We start from the raw sequence: 24,965 nt of genomic DNA on the forward strand, positions 1-24,965 counted from the left end.
CTTTTTTTATTATTAACCCCTTACTTATATGATTTTTTTAAATATAATTTCTTTCCCTTTTTCCCATCTCCCTCCCTCCCTATTTAGCAAAAGTCGTGTATACTTGGCCTCACGCATATTAAGTTCAGCTATAACATACTCCAGAAAGACCTTAAAACTTTCCAAATTCCATTTAAGTCATTAAAAATTAAATTAATTATTAAGATGTAATTAATAATTCATTTATTATATTATTAATGAATTAAACCATTTTTATATATATTTCTTAGGATATCATGAAATTCTATATTCATTATCTTTAAATCTTCAATATATATATATATATATTTTTTTTTTTTTTTTAAATTTTATTTTATATTTATATCTCTCTTTTCTTGTTGATTTTAGATTAAATATTTTAAAACACATAAATATAGTTTGTATCTTTAACTGTATTCTAAAACATTTAAACGCTTCATTTTTTCCCCTTCTTCCCATCTTGTACTTTACCCTTGAAATTTTATTAATATGGAAATATAATGTTATATGAAGAATGATTCCATTAGTAAAGACCCCTTTCCTCAGGAGTGGCCCCCGTGGAATCACCCACCAACAAATATTTCATATTTTTTATTTTTTTATTTTCTATTGTTTGTCTCTTTCCCTCTCTTCTCTCTCTTTTCTTTGTTGTTTTTTCCTTTTTCTTGTCTTCTTTCTTCTTCTTTTCTTAAGGATAGTTGATTAATAGTTTTTTGATCTTCTTTTACTTTTGTAATCCAAGTTCTGTATTCCTTTCCTTTTTTTATTTTATATCATACATTCCTATTATGTTCAGGTTTGTGTAGAATAATCCTTTTTCTGTCTTCCTTTCACATAAACTTTCGGGATTGTAAGTTTTCCAGGATTTTAAGCTTTTAAGATTTTAGGAGAGAGAAGAGGAAAAATATTCAATATATTAAAAAAAAACCTATATATATGTCCGGTGTGCGGTTTGCGATTCCACAGCAGCCCCCCCACAGGAAAAGAAGAGCTTCACCCAAGAACCATCCTCTCATTTTTTTTTCTCTTCCCCCACAATATATTTCATATTTCCATCAGTTTATTCTGTCTATATATAATTTTTCAGAACAGACTTTTAAATATAGTAATTGTTCTATAAAATTCAAATATCTATTAACTTTCTATCTTTCCATGTTATATATTCTATTACATTTCCTGTTAAACTCTCAAATATATAACTATATATTTCATTTGCATTTTAGAATATCTATTACATTCTAATTCTATTATAAGAGAGTCGTTGAAAAAGAATATATTTGAAGCCAATTAAAAACATTCTAAAATCGTTGCATTCTAAAATACAGTTTTCTTCTCCTTTAAAATGAAATAAATAAAATCTTTTACTTTTCTATATAATTAATATATGGTGGTATAATTCAATATAATTTTCTAACATTTCTAATCAACAAGTTTCAAGTCATATTAATTAAAATTAGGATGACATTGGCACTTCTTGAGTTTGAATAAATCTCTCAAGTTTTTCTGCATCATCAAATGTTAAAGTTTTATTTCCGATGGTAACCTTCATGTTTGCGGGATACATTAATCCAAACTTTGCACCCAGCTCTCTTAGTTTTGGCCTCAATTCCAATAATTTTTTCCTTTTTATCGCTGTGTTTTTTGCAAAATCAGGAACAAAATGGATATAAGCATCTTGATATTTAAGCCCTTTATTTTGCTTTGCTAGTTGAAGTATTTCTAAGACCTGTTGGTGGCGCAATAGTTTGAAAATAAAGGGTCTTGGTCCATGTTGATTTTCTTTTCTTTTCATAGGCACTCTATGTGCTCTTTCTACCTCTATGGGATATTTTGTTTTTATTGGAAGTAGTTTTGGAAGTAAATTTTCAATAAAGATTGCTGGATTTCCCGTTTCTGCTCCTTCTGGTAATCCAATCAAATGGACATTACTTCTTCTTTCTCGATTGGAATAATCTTCAATCTCTTTAGTAAGTGAATCTATTTTTTTTCTATCTGAACGACTGTAACATGCTTCTTCTTCTACAATCGTCATTCTTTCTTCTAGGTTATTAGATTTTAATTCCAGGAGATCCATTTTTTTGTTTAGTGTCGATACTTCCTCCGATATATCAGTAACTTTTTTAGTTAAAACTGATAGCATTTCTTTTATTTCTTTCAGTTCTTTTATAACTTCTATATCTGCCATTTTTAACCCTGCATCGTGTTCCGGTTTTGCTCTCTTGTTACTGCCAGACAGTGCAAAGTCATTCTTATTTTGTTTTCCTGTTGCCATTCTCTTATATTTTCTTCGTAATTTATCTGAATTTTTCTTATTCTTTAAATATTTTGGACTTTTATGAGACTTTCAAGGTCTTTTTCTCCGGAGCTCTCTTATTAGCCGACCTTCCTCATGCGCGTCCAAGCCACGCCCCTAAAAAAAAAAGGTGTTTAAGGTGTCTGATCATTAGAATATGTAATCAATGGCCCCCAAATCTTTCTAAAATTATGATAATTTCTTTGCTGTATAGCAAGCACTCTCTCCATTTTATAAATATGACAGACTGAATTCCATCTTAATATGTTTTTTGTTGCACAGGATTGAGATAAGCATACAACTGGGTGGTGATAGCAGCTAGTGTAGTGATGGTGCTGTGAAGGTACTGCTGATCTAGTAGAACTCAGAAAGCAAAGTTGCTTACCTGTAACAGGTGTTCTCCGTAAACAACAGGGGAATGCAACCACGCTTGTTGGTGAAGCCCACTGACTGAGCCTGTGTGCTGGTGCTGTCCTAGCTAGGTAAGCTTTGAGCTTACTGGGCATTTGCAGGAGTCCATACCTCCACAGCCCTTCCCCTCTGGATGACAGTTTTGTCCCTAGCAATGAAAGGACTGAAAATGAGGGGATTGAGGGTGGGCAAGTGTAGCTGCATTCCCCTGCTGTCTACGGAGAACACTTATTACAGGTAAGCAACTTTGCTTTCTCCAGAGACAAGCAGAGGATAGGGGATATGTAGGCACACTTTTTGGTGAGTCCCAAGCATGAAAAAAGGAAATGGGTGGAGGAGAAACTAGTTACAATGCAAAAAGGTTTCGTAAGACTGATTGACCAAATCAAACATCTTGTGCTAAGCCCTGATCCAGACAGTAGTGCTTTGTAAAAGTATGTACAGACCCAAGTTGCTGCTTTGCAAATATCCTGAATGGGAATGGATTTTAAACTTGCTATTGAAGCAGCTGTAGCTCTTACTTTGTGAGCTCCAATTGTTCCAGGTGGCCGAATGTGCACGCTTGTATAGCAGAAGTTGATATAATGAGCTATCCAAAATGAGAGTTCTTTTGGATGATCTTTTCCCTTGGGTGGCTGGATTATAGGAAATGAAAAGCTGGTTTGTCTGATGGATGGAAGAAGTTGCCTTGAGGTGAAAAAGCAATGCTCTTCTGCAGTCCAATGTATGAAGCTGTTGATCCACTGGAGAGGAATGCAGAGAAAGAAAAAACTATGGCAAAGTTATAGTTTGGTTGCAATGAAAGTCCATGACAACTTTAGAAAGGAATTTTGGATGGGTTTGTAGTTGTACTTTAGTAGGAAAAAATTGAAGATAAGGATAATACGTGACTAGTGCTTGAAGCTCACTAACTCTTCTGGCTGAAGTTAAAGCCATGAGAAAAACTGTTTTCCAAGTAAGAAAAGAAAGTGAAGCGACCCTAATGGTTCAAACGGGTCCTGCATTAAGACATCTAAAACCAAATTCAGATCTCTTATTGGAGGCTTGAGATTATGAAGACCTCTGAGAAAATAAGAAATGAGTGGGTGATGTGAAAGTGGCTTACCATCCACAAAAGTATGGAAAGCCAAGATAGCTGCCAAATGAAATCGAATCGAGTTATATTTAAGACCATAATCGGACAAATGCAGGAGATAGGACAAAATGTGTTTAGTTGGACAACTCGGAGGATCTTGCTGGTGCGCTTGAGACCAGATGGAAAAACATTTCCATTTAGATTGATAGGATTTCCTAGTAAAGTGGCACCTTTCTGCTAGAAGGACCATCTTCACCTGCTGAGAAAGTGGTAAATGCATTAGACTTGAACTTTCAATTTCCAAGCTGTCAAACTGAGACTGCGAAAATTGGGGTGTAATAACTGTCCGTGCTGCTGAGACAGAAGACAAGATTGGTCTCCCAGTGGAATTGGGGGCGCATCTAGGAGGTCCAGGAGGTGGATACCAGATTTGCCTGGGCCATCGATGAGCAATGAGTATGATGTGAGCATTGTCTGTGGCAACGTTCTGAAGGACCTTGGATATCAGAGGGAACAGTGGAACGGCATACAGGAGATTGTGCCACCAATGTATGGAGAAAGCGTCCCTTGCTTTTGCCCGAGTCTTTGTATGCAGAGAGCAAAACTTGCTGCAGACTGCATTGTCCTGGGATGAAAGAGAACACTGTGGGAGTTCCCTAACAAAGGAATATTTGATGTAGGATAGCAGAGTCGAGTTTTCTGCTGAGAGAGTCTGCAAGGACATTGTGTTCTCCTGGAATATAGACGGCTTGCAAATGTTAGAGTGTTAGAGTGTTAGAGTGTAGATGATATGCTCTTCTGCAGAGGAAGAGATCCCAACCTTCCCTGCCTGTTGACATAGAACATTGTTACTTCATTGCCCATTTGAATCAAAATTTGTTGTAAATCCAAGGACGGAAAGGCATAATATACTGCATGGAGCTCCAAGTGGTTGATATGCAGAGTCCATTTGTTCATCAACCTGAGTTTATGGCACCTCCTCTATGGCATTGCTGCTTAGAAGAAAGGAGACCTGCTGAAAGCTGCAGAATGTGTTGATGAGGAACTGTAGAAAGGGGTGGAAGTTGAGAGGGTGTGATGTTGGGAAGGAAATTGAGGAAATATCCCTGGGCAACTATGCTGAGGACCCATTGGTCCGATGTGATGCCCTGTCATTCTGAAAGGAAATGAGTTAGCCACCTTCCAATGGTAGATGGTTAAAAACTAGAAGAAGGCTTAATAGCAGGAAGCTGAGGCATAGTTGGTTGCTTCCTGTCTCTTGAACGCTGCTTGGGAAGGAAAGAAGAAGAAGAAGACTGTGATCTTTGAAGGGCAGGATGGTTATATGGATCAAATCTGTGTCATTGGTAGTATTGCTAAAAAAAACTGCTGATGGTAAGCTGTTCGGTAAGAGAAAGAAGCCAAGGGCTGTCTAAACTGGTGGAATTGCTCCGAGGTATACGCTGAGAGTTCCCTACTAGTTGAGGTGTCTAGCTGCAAAGGAGCCGCAGTGAAAGGCCTCATTCATTTGGCATGAAACTTCTTAGAAGTTTCCAGGCCCAAATTGCAGGTGTCTTTTATAAACATTTGCACAATTGTGAAGAAAAGGTATAGTCTTTCTTTCAAAGTTTTGAAAAAGCGCAAGTACCTCTCAAAATATTTTCCTTAATTGCCAACGTGCATACAGTCATCTCCGGTGCTATCTGTCCTGTTGGAGAAACCACACTTGGGTAGTAATGTTGACTAATCCCTAATTTATAATCAGGCCTCACAATGCCCACTCAGCACTCATATAGACCAGCACAGATCATGAGCAGATGGGTTCAGTGCAAGATTTGTTTCCCACAATCAGTACAGGTCAAGTGTAGTTGTCCTCTTGCTGCCTAATTGAAATCAGCTTAAGATGTCAACTCTGGTACTAGTCACAATATCCAATGAGTCTTCTCAATCTCTCACTGCCTTATCCACAGCATCCTTGTTTGTTCTTCAAAAGATGTTTAATTAATTCTTTTAAGTCTACTATAAGGCTCTTCCATCTGTATAAAAATGTTCTAACACTATTGCATTTTATAAGTATTAAATGTGTTCAGAAATAGAGAATGACACGGTGACAAAATTCATCACCGTTCCCGTCCCCGCGGATAACCACGGGAAATAATCCCATGTCATTTTTTAGTGTCTATTTCAGCCTCAGTCCTTCTACACCAGCATTCTTCAAAGCAAAGCTTGCGGGTCAGTGGTTGTGGCCTTTCATACTCTGATTCTTATGTGAGCCAAGGATATTGAAGCCATTGTGACATCACTGATGTGATCGGCTCTTAGGCACTGGTGGAATGAGGCATTATGGCATCACAATATCTGCTCTGGATACCAGAGACTGTCATTCTGTAGTGTCTGTTTCAACCTCGGTCCTTCTACACCAGCATTCTTCACAGCAAAGGTTGCGGGTCAGTGGTTGTGGCCATTCATACACTGATTCTTATGTGAGCCAAGGATAATGAAGCCATTTTGTGACATCACTGATGTGATTGGCTCTTAGGCACTGGTGGAATGAATGAGGCATTATGACATCACAATATCTGCTCTGGATACTAGAGACTGTCATTCTTCAGTGTCTATCTCAACCTCAGTCCTTCTACACCAGCATTCTTCAAAGCAAAGCTTGCGGGTCAGTGGTTGTGGCCATTCATACTCTGATTCTTCCCTCTTTCCTTAAAGAATGACATGAAGATGGTTTCCCACGGATTCATGTTAGGTTAGGTTAACCGAATATGTTTTTTGAATAGTAGTGTTTTTATTTCTTTTCGGAATGCTTTAAAGTCTGTTATTGTAGTCAATAGGTTGGATATGGAGGGGTCAAGTTTCGCTGCTTTAGTAGCTAGGAGGCTATCGTATAGTTTTTTGCGTTGGGTACCTTTGAGTGGTGGGTAGGAGAATGGGGTCTGGGTTCTCCTAATTCCTATTATGTTTCTCCTGGTAACTAGCATAAGTAATAATATGGCACCACGACTGCCTTCAGTGTTTTTCAGAGCAGCACTAGTTTTTTTGTTTGTTTGTTTTTTTAATTTCTTTATTCATTTTTTCATATTACAGCAAGTGTATCAGAAAAATACATATAATCTTATAAACACACACTTGATTTTCCTTCATGAATACTTTAAGTACAATATATCATATTTATATTCACTAGTTTTTTAATCTAAGGTCTTATGAATCTGTTGGAATTCCTGAATTGCTTGTTGGACCATTTCCACAAAATTTTTCCATGCATCCTAACATAAATAAATTTGATCTTTACATGCTGTTGTGTGGCAGAAATCTCCAGTGCACACTGACGGTAGAATCTCACAGGTGGGCAGTGATAACATTGAATGCAAAGCAAGAAAAAGTAGCCCAATCTATTATAAGAGTCATGTTTGAGATTTTAATAAAAGGTATAATTTCTACTGTTTATATGTATCTTCTGCAACCTCTATTATAGCAGCTGAGGTTGAAGAATCTGGTGAAACCACACTGCTTCCCCCACATCTGGCAATATAATTTTGCATACATAAATTTCAGTTCCACGCTATGTTAAAGGGAATCCTACATAATGTTCCAATCTTATAAAGGCCTTGCAAGATTTCCTGATCATTATTGGGCTCAGAAATGGAAACTAAAACTACTGATGGCATAAAATAATAAAGCAATTTTCTCTGTCTGACTCTGAGCTAAGAATGCTTAAGGGGATTGGTTTATGGATTAAAACTCACACCCCTCTACACTTGGAGCATGCTTGTTAACGGAAAAAAGCATTATTTCTCATCTCTAACAGTTGTTTTTCTTTAGACAACAAAATAGATCAGACACGTGGTTCCTCCTTCATTCTTAGAACTTACTGAGGGAGACCATGGCATGCAGGAAAGCAATGTTTTTATTGTCTGTCCTTTACACCAGCATGTGCTTAATTTGATTTGTGGAATTCGATAGTAGTATAATTTTAAGATATAGTGAAATAACAGTATATTTTTAAAATTGTGTGTGCTGATTTTAAATACAGCCGTCCTTCTTCTAGCATGATACTGGTAGTCCTCTACTGGTGGGTGGATCGGTGGGAACTGACATCCCCTGGGCTGTAAAGGTGAGTTACTAATTGTACATGTTGATTTTTGTATTTCTTTTTTGTATGTTATATAAACAGTCTTTCTTTGCCAACATGTTCTCTCTGGTCCATCCACACCACCTGCTCAGATTTACAAGCCCTTCTCTGAGCATTCTGATTTTTTTTTTAATTTAGATTCTGCTGCAAGTTCATTTGGAAAAATAAAGTTGGAAAATTGCAAATGGGCAGCAAAGTTAAATTGTAATTTAATCCCTGTATTTATAGGATAGATTAATTTACAACTTCATGTAATCTAAAAATTCTGCATTTAATATTGCTAATACCTGCAATTTTCCATTTGCTAAATGCATATGAATTTGAAGAAATAATAAAATACAAATATGGGATATTCAAATGCTCAAAAATGATAACATTCATGAACAACAAATGAGGATTACATACCTGCTTTTCTGTCTGTGAAAGGACACCTCTGGCAAGGTGGAACATACATGGATAACCATATTTCTCTGAGGACAAGCAGGCATATAATATTCACATGTGGTTCATGTTGTCCATGGAACCAGGTACAGACACTGCCAAGTGCACTCTCAATTTAAATCTTTAGCGGTACCCCATACAGTGTGTCAGTGTCTTCCTGCCTGATGGTGGCTCATGGGACCATTTGTTTTTAGTTTTCCATGGAGCCAAGAAGCTGTGTTTTTGGTTTCTCCTCAGAACATCAAACTTGGAAATCTTTTTGTGCATTCCGATTTTATTCTAGTTTTCTTCATAATTCTTCATTTCTCAGGTATTTTAGTCATTCCCTCAAATTTGGTGAGATTTTCTTCATTTTTAATTTTTTTTGGCCTTTGGACCATTTTGAGACTTTTTTCATTCCAGGGATTGTGGATGGTTTTTGGCATACTTATCACTTGAGCTCTCTGGGCCATTAAGCCTTTGATTTAGCATTGACTTTTTCCCCCTCCATGTCAAAGAGGGTGCCGAGTGGATTCAAGATGTAATCGGACCATTTCAGGTGTTGACCCCCCCCCCTTAATTGGTGTGCTCAGTGTCTAACTGACCATCAGGACATTTATTGTGACCTCCCTCTGCATATGCAAACAGGGCACTTTAAAGTCCGACAACTTCAGCGTGAAAGACTTTTTGGTTTGACTTCAAGCATGGCAGGAAATTCTGGACCCAATGCACAGCTTGGCTGTACTAAACCGCATAGAGTTATCCTCTTAGCTCTTTGTCACCTTTGATCTTAATAGGCTAGGAGTTACTGTATACAAACCCCCCCCCCCAAAAAAAAAAAAAAATGCTCCACTTGGCTAGCGGACTGTATCTCCTTTGTGTATACTCAGGGTAGGCTGATGCTGTAAGATCATGTAACAGCCCACAATGTGTGGGTATGGCTGCCTCGGTAGCTCACTTTCATTCTTTATCTATTGAAGAAATCTGCAAAGTGGCTACTTGGTCCTCAGTCCTTATGTTTACTTCTTACTACTGTTTAGAATACAACTCCAGAAGAGACAGTCAGTTTGGGCAAGCAGTTCTGCAGAATCTGTTATCTATTTAAAGCCAACTTTCCCTCCAGCCCTGTAGGGCAGTGTCTCAAACTGTGTGCCACGGCATAGTGGTGTGCCAAGAGAGATTCCAGAATTTTACTTAATTTTTTAAAAAAATTAACTTCATAAGTATATACTAGATGACAAGTATGTTGCGTACTTAAGAGTCTGTCAATGTTATAAGTGACTGCATGCGTAAGGATACTATCGCCCAGACAAGCATCATTCTTTGACGTGATTGATCCTTGAAAACTAACGGCAAGTAATATAGTGGATTTTCAGCTTTGGCAGAAATTAAATTGAAAAAAAGAGAATGTCTGTAGATGGTGGGTGATGAAATGCATGTTTGTTTGTCAACTATCGAGCTGCGTTTTGAGTTAATTTGCACTCAAAAACAAGCACATCCATTGCACTGATTAACAATTCTATTCTGTCTACTTTAGTTTCACCGTTGTTAAAATTACCCATGCAGAGCTTAAAGGACTTTAAATAAATAACTCTCAATTTTAAATTTGTTAGTTTTGCAATTTCATAATTTTAATTATAACGTGCTGCGAAAAACATTTGCACCGTTTAGTGTGCCAGAGCTAAAAAAGTTTGAGACTCACTGCTATAGGGTTTTGCTAGGCTCCTGTATGTTTAGTGTTAAACCTCTTCCAGAGACATAATCCTGGCACATGTGAAAATATTATGCCTGCTTGTTTTCAGAGAAAGCAAAAATACTTACCTATAGAAGGTATTCTCCGAGGACAGCAGGTGTATATTTTCGCAACACACCCATCTCCTCTAGTTGGCATCTTAGCTTTCTTACTGAACTGATAGTACTGACTGACATGTGTGCAGTATGTGCACTGCTTAAAGATTTAAAGTGACACTGCACTTGGAGTTGTTCATACCGGGTTCTGTGGATGATGTCACCTACTGTGGATGATGTCACCTACTGTGAGAATTTTTGCCTGCTGTCCTTGGAGAACACCTGCTAGAGGTACGTATCTTTGCTTTCTTCCATTTTTGTAGAGGAAAAGGATTTTTGTATCCTTGTTGAAATTTCCTGCTTTGAAGACCTTTTGATTCTGTTGATTTTTCAGTACTTTTTTTTTTTTTTTAATTTCTTTATTCATTATAAATTTTCAAACAAGTGTACAATAAATCACTTCATAATATACATTTCCACTTGAAATTATTACAAATTTCACACCACAAGAATTTTCAGTACTTTTGATAATGCAACATTAGTACTTTATTGTAACATCAAATGATCTGTAAAAATATTTTTTTCTTCATGTATGTGCATAAATTATATTCTTTGTTTTGTATAATAAGGGGAAAGGAAATAGGACTTGTATACCGCTTTTTTGTGGTTACACATTCAAAGCAGTTTGCATATATATGCAGGGGCAATGGAAGATAAAGTGACTTAGCCAGGGTCACAAGGAGCAGTGCTGGGATTCAATCCCATGACTTCAGGGGGCTGAAGCAGCAGCTTTACTACTAGGCCACTCCACATCTCATTGCTGGCAATCTGATGGATACTGCGTGTGTGTGTACCTTAAAATAAAAAATACAAGATTTCTAAATACTTGTAGCCTGTAGGGATGCTTAATTCTTGTTCATTCTTCTTGAAAGTCTTCTGTCTTTAGTACTTCCCGTTGGGTTTTAAAGAGATCCTGCATTGGATGCAATTCTTTTTTGTCTGACTGCAGAGGAAGATGTGGATAAGTATTACTCGGGCACATAGTGAATTTTGGAAACTCAGGGGAGTGGAATTTAGACTGTTATAAGAACAGGAGGGGAATGGTTTCTTGGGTCCCTGACTTAGGTCTCATAACAGCAGCATTTGTACCTCATGGGCTGGAACTGTAGAATCTGCTGCCTTTAGATTTGAGACAGAAAATAAGTTACATGTTTTTCAAGGTAAAGATGAAAGTGTGACTATTTCAGCAAATCTAATTATTTATACTAGAACTGCTGTGAGTGAGAGAGGAAGATTTAAACTTGTGGCTGTGGGAGGGGTTGGCGTTTTTTAATTCATCCTTTTTTTTCACAAGGACAGAAGAGCACTATTACAAGAAAGCCATTTGCTATAAAACACTAAATAAAAGTGGAGAAAAAAAGACCTCAGTTGATGTCGCTCAAATTGGCACCATAATAGTGCCACCGACAACTCCAACCATCACTGGCCAAAAAACCTTCACTCTGAAATACTGAAAAAACAAAAGCAATACAGCTTTTCCTTTAAAAAGTAAGTGCAACTGCTATCTTAGGAACAATTCAGAAACTGCTGAGGGTGATCATAAAATGAATCCCAATATAGTACTGTTTCATTTCACCAACTGTCTTATTTTTTTTACTGGTCTCATTTCAAGCATGAAAAATTCACTTCGTCTGCGGTTTAAAATTCAGACCTCACAGGGAATCCTTGTTTTGCCTCTGCTGTATCAGGGGAATTAACTGTTCCTCGGCCTCAATCTTCATAAAAATGGTGCAGGACTAAGAGAAGTCAGCATTTAAAATCTTCAGTATGCCACCAAGCTTCACCCATATTCCAAAAAGGAGAGCCAATCAGAATATTTAAAAAATGCTGACCATTCTATTTTCACACTTAATCCCTATACTGTAATTCCAATTCTACAGAAAACAATTCACTTCTGCTCTTGTCACAATACATAGTGATGCTAGACATACGTAGAGTTATATATTAAAACATTCAAGAGACAATCTCTGCTTGGAAGAGCTTGCAATCTAATCAACAGACAAAGCAGGACAAGTAGGGGGTTTGGGAGTTTATCAGACATGGTTACTTTATAAGTGAGTGGGGGTTAGGAGTTAAAAGCAGCCTCGAAAAGGTCTCATATCTTCTTTGTAAAGACTGAAGTAAAGAATTCACTCTGTCTCCCCCAACACACCCGATAATGTTGTTGCAATGAGCCCCTGCCTTCTTGGCAAAACTACCTTCACACTCTTCTCTAGCTCTCTCCACCAGTGCTCTGCATCCAACCCACCACTGTCTACGCTGTAATAATTTAGAAAACAATTCTCCAGTTCAGTTTGTTATAATTGCTCCAGTACGACACAACATAAAGTATAAAAAAGAAAAATCATGCATCATTGATGCCTCAAATTTCTCTATGTATACAAGACTGATGTATCGGTCTTGTCTTCAACAATCTGGTTTTGAAGGGAAAAAGGGCTGAAGGAGGAGAGGAGACTGTGTATCAGGGTGGAGGTAGAGAGTGGCATGGGTAGACTCAGAATAGACTACATTGGGTTAGGGTAGGGAATGTGAAGGCGTGTGACCGCAATATTGGGGTGGAGGCACTTGAGGGAGTGTAAAAGGCTGTACTGGGCAGGGTAGTTTTTTATGGACAATCTGAAGGACCAATCGGGGCACAGGGTAAATTTCTGACTAGTGATACTGGAAGTATGTTGTTTAGTGTCATCTGAGCAACATGATGTCCAAGTTTCACTTTGTTTTGCAAGGATCAGAACACTACCTATAGGCTGTTCTGAGGAAAGAGTTAAACTGACACCTACTTTTCATATTTTCTCTTAAAATCAAGTAATTTCTTTTTTGCCTCAAGTCTAAAGGCAGCAAAATACTATAGAAGCAGCCCAAGAAATGCAAATGTGGCGGTTTTGGGGCGTTGAAGGCTTTCAAGAGAAGGAAGAAAAAGGAAGCCTTACTGGTTAAACCTAAGGCTGCATCGTCTTAATGTGGATAAGCTTCAGCAACAGACGGAGCTTATGCTGGATTCCTGGAGGGCATTGCCCCTTTCTCTGATGGTGTGCATTTGCATGGTTAGGATGTTCATCTTTCCCAAATGGCTGTATGTATTACAGACTCTGCCGTTACACTTGCTGAAGAAAGACTTATGCATTCTTTATAAAGGAATTACTTGCTTCTGTTGGGCAGCCAAGAAACCAAAATTGCAGGAGTCTCAGTTGCTGGGGAATTGGCGTGGGGGGGGGGGGGTGGTTAGGATTACCAGATGTGAGGGTCTATAATTATGCGTGTTTACTTCACCATTTGGGAGATTGGGTGAATATGACCAGCAATTACACCCCTCTTTTGATGGAACGTGAGTTTTTTGCTCCTTATGACGTGTTTGCGCTACTACATAGTCCTCGGAGGGCACTTCCCCCTTCTGTCCGATCCAGTATAATATTTAGTGCATTGCAAGCGGCCTGGCGTTGGCTTATGCAAGCCCTGGGTGGGGATCTGACGGTTACTGATCTCTTGCCCTTGCGGGGTAACCCGGCCTTCCCTCTGGGTTGGGAATCCAGAGAGTACCTGTCCTGGGGAGCGAAAGGAGTTTCTTGTTTAGAACATATTTTGGGGGACGATGGGGGAGCTCTTGACCCGGGCAGATTTGCTAGCCAAGGTGGGGGAGACCTGGGGTGCGCAGTTTGCGTGTCATTAAGTGGAGCACTATGTGGGATCCCTCGACAGAGCACAATTGCGCTTGCATTTGGGGGCCAGGCTGCGGGAGAGGGGGGGTATCCCTCTTGGTGTCTAGCATTCATGCTAGTTTGCAAGAGTTACAACCAGCCAAGGATTACCAGAGCATCCGGGGTAAATGGGAGAGGGAATTGCAAATTAATTTGGGACATTGGAATGTAGCCCGTACCTTGAGGGCGATGCCTGGGATAACCCCGTGTGCTTGGTTGAGGGAAACGCATTATAGGGTGACATTACGCGCCTATTACACTTGTACCCAGTTGTATTACAATGGGGGTCTCCCTACACCACTGTGTCATAAATGTGGGATGGGGACACACACTTTGGGACATGTCTTCTGGACCTGCCCCATTATCCAGTGCTTCTGGAGGCGTATAATCTCTTACATGTCAGGGTTAATTGGGAGAGCCCTGCGCAGTAGCCCGGCCCACTTTGTTTTTGTTTTGGATTTGCCAGAAGCTTTTGGCCATTTGCTCAGGGGGCATCGGGCTCTGTGTAGGAAGATAAGTTTACTGGCCAGGAAATGTATTCTTCAATGATGGATGGTCCCTGACCCTCCGGTGTTCTGGCATTGGCAGAACCAGTTGCATCAGTTGGCCATCTGGGAGGCGCGCGAAGCAGGAGGGGCTAGGAAGCGAAAGATGTTGTTCTTGACTATCTGGGAGCCATATCTGCAAGCCTTGCATCCAAAGGGCTGCAGTGTGGTCTTAAGATGGGTGTCCTAATCTGGGCGCTCCGATAGTCGGGCTGGGAGAGTACTGGCGAATACTGGTGGGGCAGGGTGGAGAGTACCATTGGAGGGAGGATTGGGGAGGGGGTGAGGGGTATGGGAAGGTTCTGGCACTTAGACACGGACAGGATTAAAGGGTTTCGGTGGGGGGAGGGGGTGGTGCGGCATCTTTGGGGCTCATAAGAGTCCAGGGCCTCGGAGTACCTTTCCGCTATCCTCATTCTCCCTCGCCCTAAGTAGAGTAGGCTGGTGGGAGGAGTTTGGTTGATGTTCCTCTTCTTTTGCCCATGCTTGTTGTCAAATTATATATGATGCATCTTTGTTTGTACTGAGCACCTTTGGGGTGTCTTGGCATTGTATTTGTTGTTGTTTGCATCAATAAAAATTGTTTGAACCTTAAACCTAAGGCTGCAGGAATATTAAAAATTTTAAGCATGATTAATCGTGCTGTGCGTTACGATTAATTGCAATTATATGTAAGAGATTTTTTTAAAGAAAATACCCACAAAAAATCCTGAAATCAAGCAAAAAACACTTGTTCATCTGTAGTTTCCTCTCTGTCTTTCACATACTACCTAATACTCCATTTTCTTTTTCTGTACTCAATCTCTCAGCCCGCCTCAGCCTCATCCTGGTCTCTCCTTTTTCATACTTCCAGGCCAGTGTCTCCTCTTTTCTTTTCCTTCCATTCATCCCTCATATCCAGAATCTCTTTATTTCCCTCTGTGCATCCAGTTTCTTCCTCTCATCCTCAATCCCCTCACTGGATTTCTCTCTTCCCTCCCCACCCCTTCCTCAAATTCAGATCTCTCTCACTTCTTGCCCCCCCCATGCAGCACCTCTTTCCCTCTTTTCCCCTCTTGCATCACCTCTCTGCCTCTACCCCCCCCCCCCCACAAGTGTAACAACTCTCTCCTTCTTACCTTCTGTGCCGGACCCTCCCCTTCTCTGGGTCTGAAAGAAGCTGCGGTATCAACATTAGTGTGTCCATGCTGCCGCTGGCTCTGTCTGACCCAGAAACAGGAAGTTATATCAGAGCTTAATGTAACTTTTTGTTTTCGGGTCAGGCAGAGCCAGTGGCAGCATGTGCATGCCAAAGCCAGAGAAGTGTCGGGTCCAGCACAGGAGCAGCAGATCAGGTAATCGCATTAATCATGATTAAATTTTTAAATCAGTGCTAAATCTGCAGCCCTATAAAAAAAACTGTTGGAGGTTCATAATTTTATGATGCTTTATGCCTACTTGCAGAATTTCAGAAGCAACAAATTTAGTTAATCACCTTTTTATTGTATTCTCTATTAGGCTGTTGCCCCATGCTCATTTTGGGTTCTTAGCCCATTTGGAGCATATCTTCATTCTTGCTGCTATTTGTGATAAAGGGGTTCTAAGCCTGAGACAAGTAGGTCTTTATAATTTATAGCAATTTTCTGCTCCTCCTCTCTCAAAAGTTGTAATTTCATTCCCCTCGCATTTAGCCAACCATTTTAAAACGCATTTCTAGTTGAGGAGTAAGAAATGAAACCCTGTCCTGTTGTACAGGAGTATGCTTCATTATTTGGAGTCTTTGGACCAACTTGTGTACTTTTATCTGCAGGTTGCTCAGGAAATGTATGTTTCAAATGTCTTCTGATGTGCCAGCCTTAGAATCTGATGTTTTGGTTTTTTTTTTTTTTTTTAATTTAATATTTATTGAAATTTTCAATATATTCAAGCATATTATTTTTTTTTAATGGCTATCACAGTTAGAGGAAAAGGCCAAGTATGATGTTATCTTTGACAGCCTGATACCTGTAAATGGATTCCTCTCTGGAGAGAAGGTGAAACCTGTGCTGCTAAACTCCAAACTGCCCGTGGATGTCTTAGGAAGAGTAAGAATATCTTTGAAAATGTTGTTACCAATTTTCTTCTTATCTATCATGACTGCCAATAGATTCTTAACCTTTCTAGTTTATCTTCGAAAGGTAAAAAGGCTTTTATGATACTTTGTATTTGTCCTTTGGGGTGAGTAGGGTGGGGTAGAGTTTAAAGAGGAATCTGAAATGGTTTTTTAATGCACATTTTGCATATTTTGTAGGGTATGCCTTATTAGATGTATGCGTATCATTTTTCTTTCTACTAATAAATTTCTGCAACTTTCTGCAATTTGTTTTTGAAGCCAAGACCATGAGCTTCCAACCCAAGCAAATCCTTTTCTAGTCTCAGAGCAAAATTAAGCTGACATTCCAGCAAACATATTTGTGAGTGATAGCAGGCAGCAGCAAACTGAAGCCCAATATCGGTTGAGTTCCTTTGTAGCAAATAGAATATTGAAACACTAGATTATGATGATCTTCAGCAGTTAAAAAAAGTTATCATTTTTAAACATAGGTAAATGAAGTTAGCTGACTCGTATGCATTTTTCTAGTAGATAATATATTAAAAACCTGGCATATATAATGTCCAATAAGTGAGTCTGTGATAGAAAAGCTATCTTTATAACTGTTCAGATAGAGAACATAAGAATAGCCTTACAGGGTCAGACCAATGGTCCATCAATCCCAGTAGCCCATTCTCATGGTGGCCAATCCAGGTCACCAGTACCTGGCCAAAACCCAAGGAGTAGCAATATTTCATGCTACTGATACAGGGCAAGCAGTAGCTTCCCTCATGTCTTTCTCAATAACAGACTATGGACTTTTCCTCCAGGAACTTGTCCAAACCTTTTTTAAAACCAGCTACGCTATCTGTTCTTACCACATCCTCTGGCAATGCGTTCCAAAGCTTAACTATTCTCTGAGTGAAAAAAAATTTCCTCCTATTAGTTTTAAAAGTCTCTCCCTGTAACTTCATCGAGTGTCCCCTAGTCTTTGGAATTTTTGACAGAGTGAAAACTCGATTCACTTGTACCCATTCTACTCCACTCAGGATTTTGTAGACTTCAATCATATCTCCCCTCAGCCGTCTCTTTTCCAAGCTGAAGAGCCCTAACCGTTTTAGTTTTTTCTCATACAAGAGGAGTTCCATCCCCTTTACCATCTTGGTCGCTCTTCTTTGAACCTTTTCTAGCGCCACTATATCTTTCTTGAGATAAGGAGACCAGAATTGAACACAATGCTCCAGATGAGGTCGCCCCATGGAGCGAAACAGGGGCATTATAACATTCTTAGTCTTGTTAACCTTTTTTAAATAATTCCTAGCATCCTGTTTGCTCATTGGTGGAAGGTTTCATTGTATTGTCTACGATGATACCCAGCTCCTTTTCTTGGGCACTTATTCCCAGGGTGGACCTTAGCATCTGGTAACTGTGATTCAGGTTATTCTTCCTAATTTGTATCACTTTGCATTTGTCCAAATTAAAGTTCATCTGCCATTTGGATGCCCAGTCTTCCAATTTCCTAAGGTCTGCCTGCAATGTTTCGCAATCCGCATGCATTTTAACAGTTTTGAACAGTTTAGTGTCATCTGCAAATTTAATCACCTCACTCATCGTTCCAATTTCCAGATCATTTAAATATAAGTTAAATAGCACCGGTCCAGTACAGACCCCTACGGCACTCCACTGTTTACTCTCCTCCATTGAGAAACATGACCATTTAACCCTACCTTCTGTTTTCTGTCCGATAACCAATTCCTAATCAAAACTGAAATTTGCCACCTAACCCATAATTCTTTAATTTTCTCAGGAGCCTCTCATGAGGAACTTTATCAAAAGCTTCCTGAAAATCTCTTTTAGTGGGATGAAGGGCTCTCTATCTGGTTGTACTAGTGCTCACCAACTCTTGCCTGGCTGTGTGTTGCCATTCTCTGATGCACTTTCATAGCAGACATTCTAATCAGTCCTTCATCAAGTTTCAGTTTTATTAGGATTTTATATACCGCCCATCAAAATTATCTAAGCGGTTTTACAATCAGGTACTCAAGTATTTTCCATATCTGTCCTGGTGGGCTCATAATCTGTCTAACGTACCTGAGGCTATGGAGGAATGAGTGAATTGCCCAGGGGCACAAGGACCAGTGCGGGGTTTGAACCCACAACCCCTGGGGGCTGAGGCTGTAGCTTCAACCACTGCGCCACACACTCCTCCTACTACTACTATTTGGATTACTCCTCTAAGCAATATAGCACTTTTGGACAATCAGTGCTTCAGGATCTTTTTACTTTAACAGTAAATGCATCAGCCTATTAAGTTCTTTTCTGGTTTGCTTTATCACTAAATTTAAAGGGACAATTGCAAAATATCTTTCATCTTGGCAGTAACCACAATATCTCTGCTTAGCACAAGGAAATGCTTCCCTGTCTTTTGTAGTTGGTACTAGTGCTGCCCGATTCAGGAAAAAAAAATTGATTCGGTTCAGCCTATTGAATCGATTTTTTTTGATTCAATTCGATTCGATTTTTCCTGGCCAATTGGGTGTTTTTTTTATTGTTTTTTTTTTTTTTTTTTTTCCCAAACATCCTGGTGGGTTTATTTTATAAAACACATACTTCCCACTTATCTTAAAGTGCAAATGCTATTCTAAGTACATAGGAATCGGCCTCAGTAGCGGAGCCTACGCGTAGTCGTAGTCAATGACTGGGGTATTCAGCGTATTTTGTTTTCGCTCCTTTTTCTCCAATCATTGGCCATATTCCCATATATTTAATTTCATTTATAAAATTCTAATGGTTTAAATCTATAGTTTATTTATTATATAAGTTTTCTTTTTTTATCAATAGGGTTTATTTTATAGCCTCTTAACCCCTTTTATAGCCTCTTCATCCCCTTTGCTTTCTCCTAACCACACTGGCGTTGTGGTGTAAACAAAATAAGCAAACAAAAAAGATTTTTCCTCGCTCTGTTAAATCCTAGCTCACATTTGCGGTCCTAGCTCACATTTCAAATCTGACATATTGTAATCACAAAACAGAAAATAAACTTATTTTTCTACCTTTTTGTTTTCTGGTCATTATTCAAATCTTGTTGGTCCCAGGCTCTGGTTGTCTTCTGATAACTTGCTTGCCAGGGTCTCCTTATTTCTTCTTTCTCCATGCTAACTATTCATCTTCTATCTCTGTCCTCCCCTTCCATTTCCCTTCCCACCCCTGGAGGTCTGGCATCTTTCCTTTATTTCGACTCCATCCACAGATCCACTTTTTCTCAACTACCCTTTCATCCAGCATCTCTCCCTCCTTCCCCACCACCCCAGGGTCCACCATTTCTCCCTTTCATTTCCCAACTACCCTCCTATCCAGTATCTTGTCCCCCCTCCACACCATCCCTTGTGTCCAACTTCTCTCCCTTTCTGTTCCTTCCCTCCCTAAATCCCATTGTCCACCATCTCTCTCCCTCTCCTCTGTTTTTAGACCCATTATTTCTTCCCCCCCAAAATCCGGCATATGTACGTCTCTTTGAATCCTCCCTTCCCTCCCTCCCTCTGTGTACTTCTACATCAGGGCCCCCCTCCCCTGAAAGCCTGTATCCCCCCGAAGGCCTGCACCCCACCCCTGAAGGCCTGTGCCACCATACCTGAAGGCCTGCATCCCCTCCGAAGGCCTGTTCCCCCTGAAGGCCTGTGCCACACCCCCTCGGAAGGCCTGCGTGTTCCCCTTAGCCTCCTGCATATCTATTTACCTAATAACAGCAACCTGCAGAAAAGATCACCGGTGCTAGCTGCCATAGGCCTTCGGAGCTGTTTCCTCTGCTGCAATCCTGCCTCTGATGTCAGAGGAGGGGCAGGACCGTGGCAGAAGAAACAGCTCCTAAGACCTATGGCGGCTTGCAAAGATCGCTAGCACTGGCGATCTCTGCAGGCTGTTGATATTAGGTAAATGGATGCGCGGGAGGCCAGGGGAGGAATCCAGACACCAGCACTTCCTGACTGACCTTCCCCCCTCATCCTCTAAAGCAGGTGTGGCAGCGGCCAGCCAGCAAGAGGCAGCGCTTCTGCTCTTGCTTTAGGGGACGAGGAGGGAGTGTCAGTTACCAAATCGGGAGGCCGATTTGTGTTTTGTTTTGTTTGTTTTAAATCAATTCAAATTGGTTCATCCGAAGTGAATTGGTGAACCGATTCGAATCGGGCAGCACTAGTTGGTAGTGATGAAATAAATGTTTGTTAATTGAGTAGAGGACACCACCACAAGAAATCATGCGCATGTTTGGGAAGCTTTCAAAAAGCTTGCTTAATTATAGGAGCCCAACTGACAGCATGGGCTCCTGTCTGGAAGATATCATCACAAAGTGTGATGGATAGAGAACCCATGTTACAGATAGAAACTCTTTCTCTGTCAGCTAATGATGTGTTATGTGAGGGTCCTACAGCTTATCCAGTAGAGCAGTGTTTCTCAGCTTCTTCAAGCCAAGTACCCCCTAAGTGTAACAAATTTCAACCGAGTATCCCTCGCCTAAGCTCCGCCCCAGACCCAACCTCCATAATAATAGTACTACTTGTAATGCAATTTCTTCCATTCATTTTTCATATGCACACAATATAATCTTATTAATACATAATGGTAACCACATTATTAACCCCCCCCCCCCAAATCTTACTGTATGCAGAGAAAATGTTAATTATTTATATTGGGGGGGGGGGGGGGGGGTTCTCCAAAGAAGTCAAGGCAGATGATTTTAAAATATGCAATATCACCTCGGTAACAAATATAGTGCAATACATAGCAGATATAAATTCTCAAAACTGACACATTTTGATCACTAAATTGAAAATAAAATAATTTTTCCTAACTTTGTTATCTGGTGATTTCATGAGTGTCTGGTTGCACGTCCTTCTGACTGTGCATCCAATATTTTTCTTTCTGCTTCCTGCACACTTCCTCCGGACCTCATTCCCTTCCTCAAAAAATATCTCTCTCTGTCCCTCCATGAGTTCAACTTTTCTTCCTCTTTCCTCCACCCCTATTGGCAACATGTCTCCCTCTCTCTCACTGTCCATCTGTCTTGAGAGATTCAGACATCTCTCCCAATCCCTCTACTGCCACATCCAACATTTCTCCCTTTCTCATCCCTTGGATCATGTGTAGCATTTTTTACCACTGCCCACCAGCCCCATGCCTATTTTTCCTATCACCCCTCTCCAGCACAATGCAACATCTCTCCCTCCGTCACTATGTCCAACATTCCCCCCCCCTTGCATCTGTCCCTCTGTTCCCTCTCCACCACCATATCTAACATTTCTCCCTCTTCTTCTGTTCCCCATTCATCTCTGCTTCACTTCTCTCTCTCTATGCCCAATTTTCCATTCTTTCTTTCCCCATGTGCACCATCTCTTTCCCTCTCACTCACACACACTCATGCCCAACAATTCTCGCTTTCTATTCCCTCCCTCCTATATCCCAAGTTAGTGCCCCCTTCCTCCTTCCATTCTGTGCCCCATGTTCATGCCCCCTCCCTTATTTCTGTGTCCCTCGTTTGTGCCCCCCCGCCTTCCAGTCTTTGTCCCCAAGTCATGCTCCTCCCATATTCCAACAATCTCCTCCCCCCTTCCTTCCTTTGTCTCAGATCATGTCCCCTCTCTTCCTTACTTGCTTGAGCCGCACTCATTCCTTCTGCCTTCAGCGGAATGTTGCAGGGACATACAGATAGTGGTTCACATGCTGACCCACAAGCCTTCCCTTTGACGTCAACTCTGATATCATAGAGAAGGTTTCCGGGTCAGCTATGGTAGCATGTGAACTGCTGCCTGCACGTCCTTGCAACGAGGGCAGAAGGAAATAATTGGGACTCCCCCCCCACCGCTGATCCAGAAGGCTTTCCTCTGATGTCAGCTCTGACATTGGAGGGAAGCCCTCTGGGTTGGCTTCAGTGGAGGGGGTGGGCAGGAAGAAGGGATCTCTGGCGGCTTTGACAGGCGAGTGGTGGGCAGGAAGGAGGAATCCCTGGTAGCGGTGGCTTTGGCAGGTGGGTGGAGGGCAGGAAGGAGGGATATCCGGCCGTGACGTCAGAGGGCCGGCAGGCAATATACTCTGTGACGCGCACTCCTATCAAGCTGCTCATGTACCCCCAACAAGCGGTTTGCTAAGGGTACCCGTACCAAGTGTTGAGAAACACTGCAGTAGAGGTCTTATTTGTCCGTTATTACACACTACTGTGGATCTCTACAATTTTTTAACTGATTTTTGTAAGACAAGAATAGAAGGAAGTAAAAACTTTTTAAAGGAGAGAAGAGTCATCAAAATTTCCTTTTTTTAGGTTTGGGAACTAAGTGATATCGATCATGATGGACTACTAGACCGAGATGAGTTTGCAGTGGTAAGTTATTTTATTTCAATTTGGTAAATCTTTTAAGGTTGTTTACCCTATTGTGTATAGGAAAAAGGATGGCAAATAAGAGTAAAAAAAAACTAACTGGCATAGGTAATGTCTATTTTATGATGTAATCTGGAAGTGTATTTTGTATACTGTTTTTCGACATAAAGGGTAAATACTTTGTGGTCTTTTATACATTCCTTTTTCTAAATGGTTTCTTCTCCCACTGTTTTGCAACTCAGTTCAAATTGAGAGCTTTTTTGGGTTCTGTGTTATTAAAATAACTTAGTTTTGTCACTTTAAGGGCAGTATTCTATTTATAAGAACCCATAAAGTGCTTTCCTGTGCAAACAGCATACAGTTCCTTATGGATGGTTCTATACCCAACTCACAAATTGGATTGCAGAAGTCAAGCATTTTTCTCAGATCCATTTCCTTGTGTCCCAGGGCAGTGCCCTTTTTCTTCAGTCTTAACTTCTGCAAGCAAGTTAGAAAATGTCTTTTCATTTGCTCTTCATTGAATTTCTTATTTTCGGGTTAAATCCAATTTTTTTTCACAAGGCTTTCCTATGCTAAGAGGACACACACATACACACACTCACTCACTCTGTGAGAGTGAATGGGGTCAAGGGTTTCAGGCTCTGTGAGCCTGAATAAAAGGAAGCCCAAAAAGACAAGTTGCTGGAGCCACCCTTGCTTGTCTGAGATATAAAATCCTCCTCCATTACCAGCCATAGTGAAAAGCTGATGTAGGCACAGCACATGGCAGTTCTGTGGGTACAGATTATCCCAGGACAAGCAGGCAGGTATGCTCACGTAAGGGTGACGTCATCTGACGGAGCCTCGATGCGGACGCCTCACAAGCAGACTTGCTTGAATAAACTAGAAGTTTCGAGTCACCCGCATCGCGCATGCGCGAGTGCCTTCCCGCCCAGTGCACAGGGCGCGTCACCTCAGTTCTTAGTTTTCCGCGGACTTTGACTCTCTGCGTTCAACTTTGTTCACTTTTGCCTTCTCTCGACCGTGGTTGGTGTTCTTTATTCACGAATCGCTGTTTTATTTGTTTTTATCTAAAAAAAAAATATATATATTTTTTTGTCTTCCGTCCGTTCTCCAGGACGGGCCACTAGGCCGCAGCCCACGAGCTTCAACCTTGCAGCGACTGTTTTTAGGCCTATGTCCTGGCCTGCTACAGGCTTTAAGAAGTGTAGCAAGTGTCGGCGTGCGATCTCTCTTACGGACCCTCATAGATGCAGCCTCAAGTGTCTTGGGCCTAAACATCATCCCACGTCGTGCCTGCCTTGCCAAACACTTCAGCCTCGTGCTTTTAAGCGTTGTTGCACTCAAGTAGACAAGCTCTTCGAGATGGAGTCTTCGACTGATCCCTCGACTTCGAAGGCATCTTCGGCTTCGACTTCCATCGAGCCTCCTTCCACGCCTCCTGCTTCTACCTGAAGCCTCATCAAGCCTTCCTCGTTTGCAGCGGCTCTTGCTTCGACGTCATCTGCTGTATCTTCCCCTGTTTCCTCAGGTCAGATAGCTCAGCAGTCGGTTCCGCCGGTGGTGATTAAAGTGTCTAAGACTACTAAGTCGAAGCACACTCACACTACCTCGAAGGAACCTCCAGTCAAGGCAGGTGGACCGGTTTCAGACGCGGATACCACCTTGCCGGCTTCTTTCCAGACCATTTTAGAGAAGCAGTTTCTTTAGTACCTTACCATTATGGGTCCTAAACTGCTTCCTATTATCCTGCCTGGGCATTCAGCAGAGTCCCGCGAGGTTGAGCCGCTTCCTATGCCCCCGTTGGAATCACACACTTTGCAGGGAGTAGAGTCTCTACGAGTGTCTGGTCTGTCACCTAAGCACGAAAGGCAAGGAGTAGATTCTTTGCGAGTGCATCGACAGGATTCCTCACACTCTCAGCAAGGAGCAGAGTCTTTGCGAGTGCATCGAGGTTCCTCCTCCAAGCCTCTGGAGCTTCGATCTACAGCCTCTAATCCTATTCATATATTGGCATCAGCTGCTTCCGTCTCCGAGGCAAAATCTCCTCGATCCTTGAGGTCTGGTTCTAGACACAGTTCTCACCATCGTTCGAGATCTTCATCAAGGCATTCTTCATGGCATCGTTC

General features: G+C 40.9%; 1 protein-coding gene across 3 annotated transcripts in view; it reads left to right on the forward strand.

The window, feature by feature from the left end:
- Positions 1 to 24,965, forward strand: part of EPS15 (epidermal growth factor receptor pathway substrate 15) — a 312,116-nt gene that overhangs the window by 76,648 nt on the left and 210,503 nt on the right. For all 3 annotated transcript variants that reach the window (XM_033915879.1, XM_033915877.1, XM_033915878.1), the window contains exons 6-8: positions 7,831 to 7,896; positions 16,360 to 16,485; positions 22,780 to 22,839. In XM_033915879.1, coding sequence (XP_033771770.1) covers positions 7,831 to 7,896; positions 16,360 to 16,485; positions 22,780 to 22,839 — 252 coding nt within the window. The remainder of the gene's footprint in view (positions 1 to 7,830; positions 7,897 to 16,359; positions 16,486 to 22,779; positions 22,840 to 24,965) is intronic.

This window comes from Geotrypetes seraphini, chromosome 12 (assembly GCF_902459505.1).
Source record: "Geotrypetes seraphini chromosome 12, aGeoSer1.1, whole genome shotgun sequence".
NCBI classification, from domain to species: Eukaryota; Metazoa; Chordata; class Amphibia; order Gymnophiona; family Dermophiidae; genus Geotrypetes; species Geotrypetes seraphini.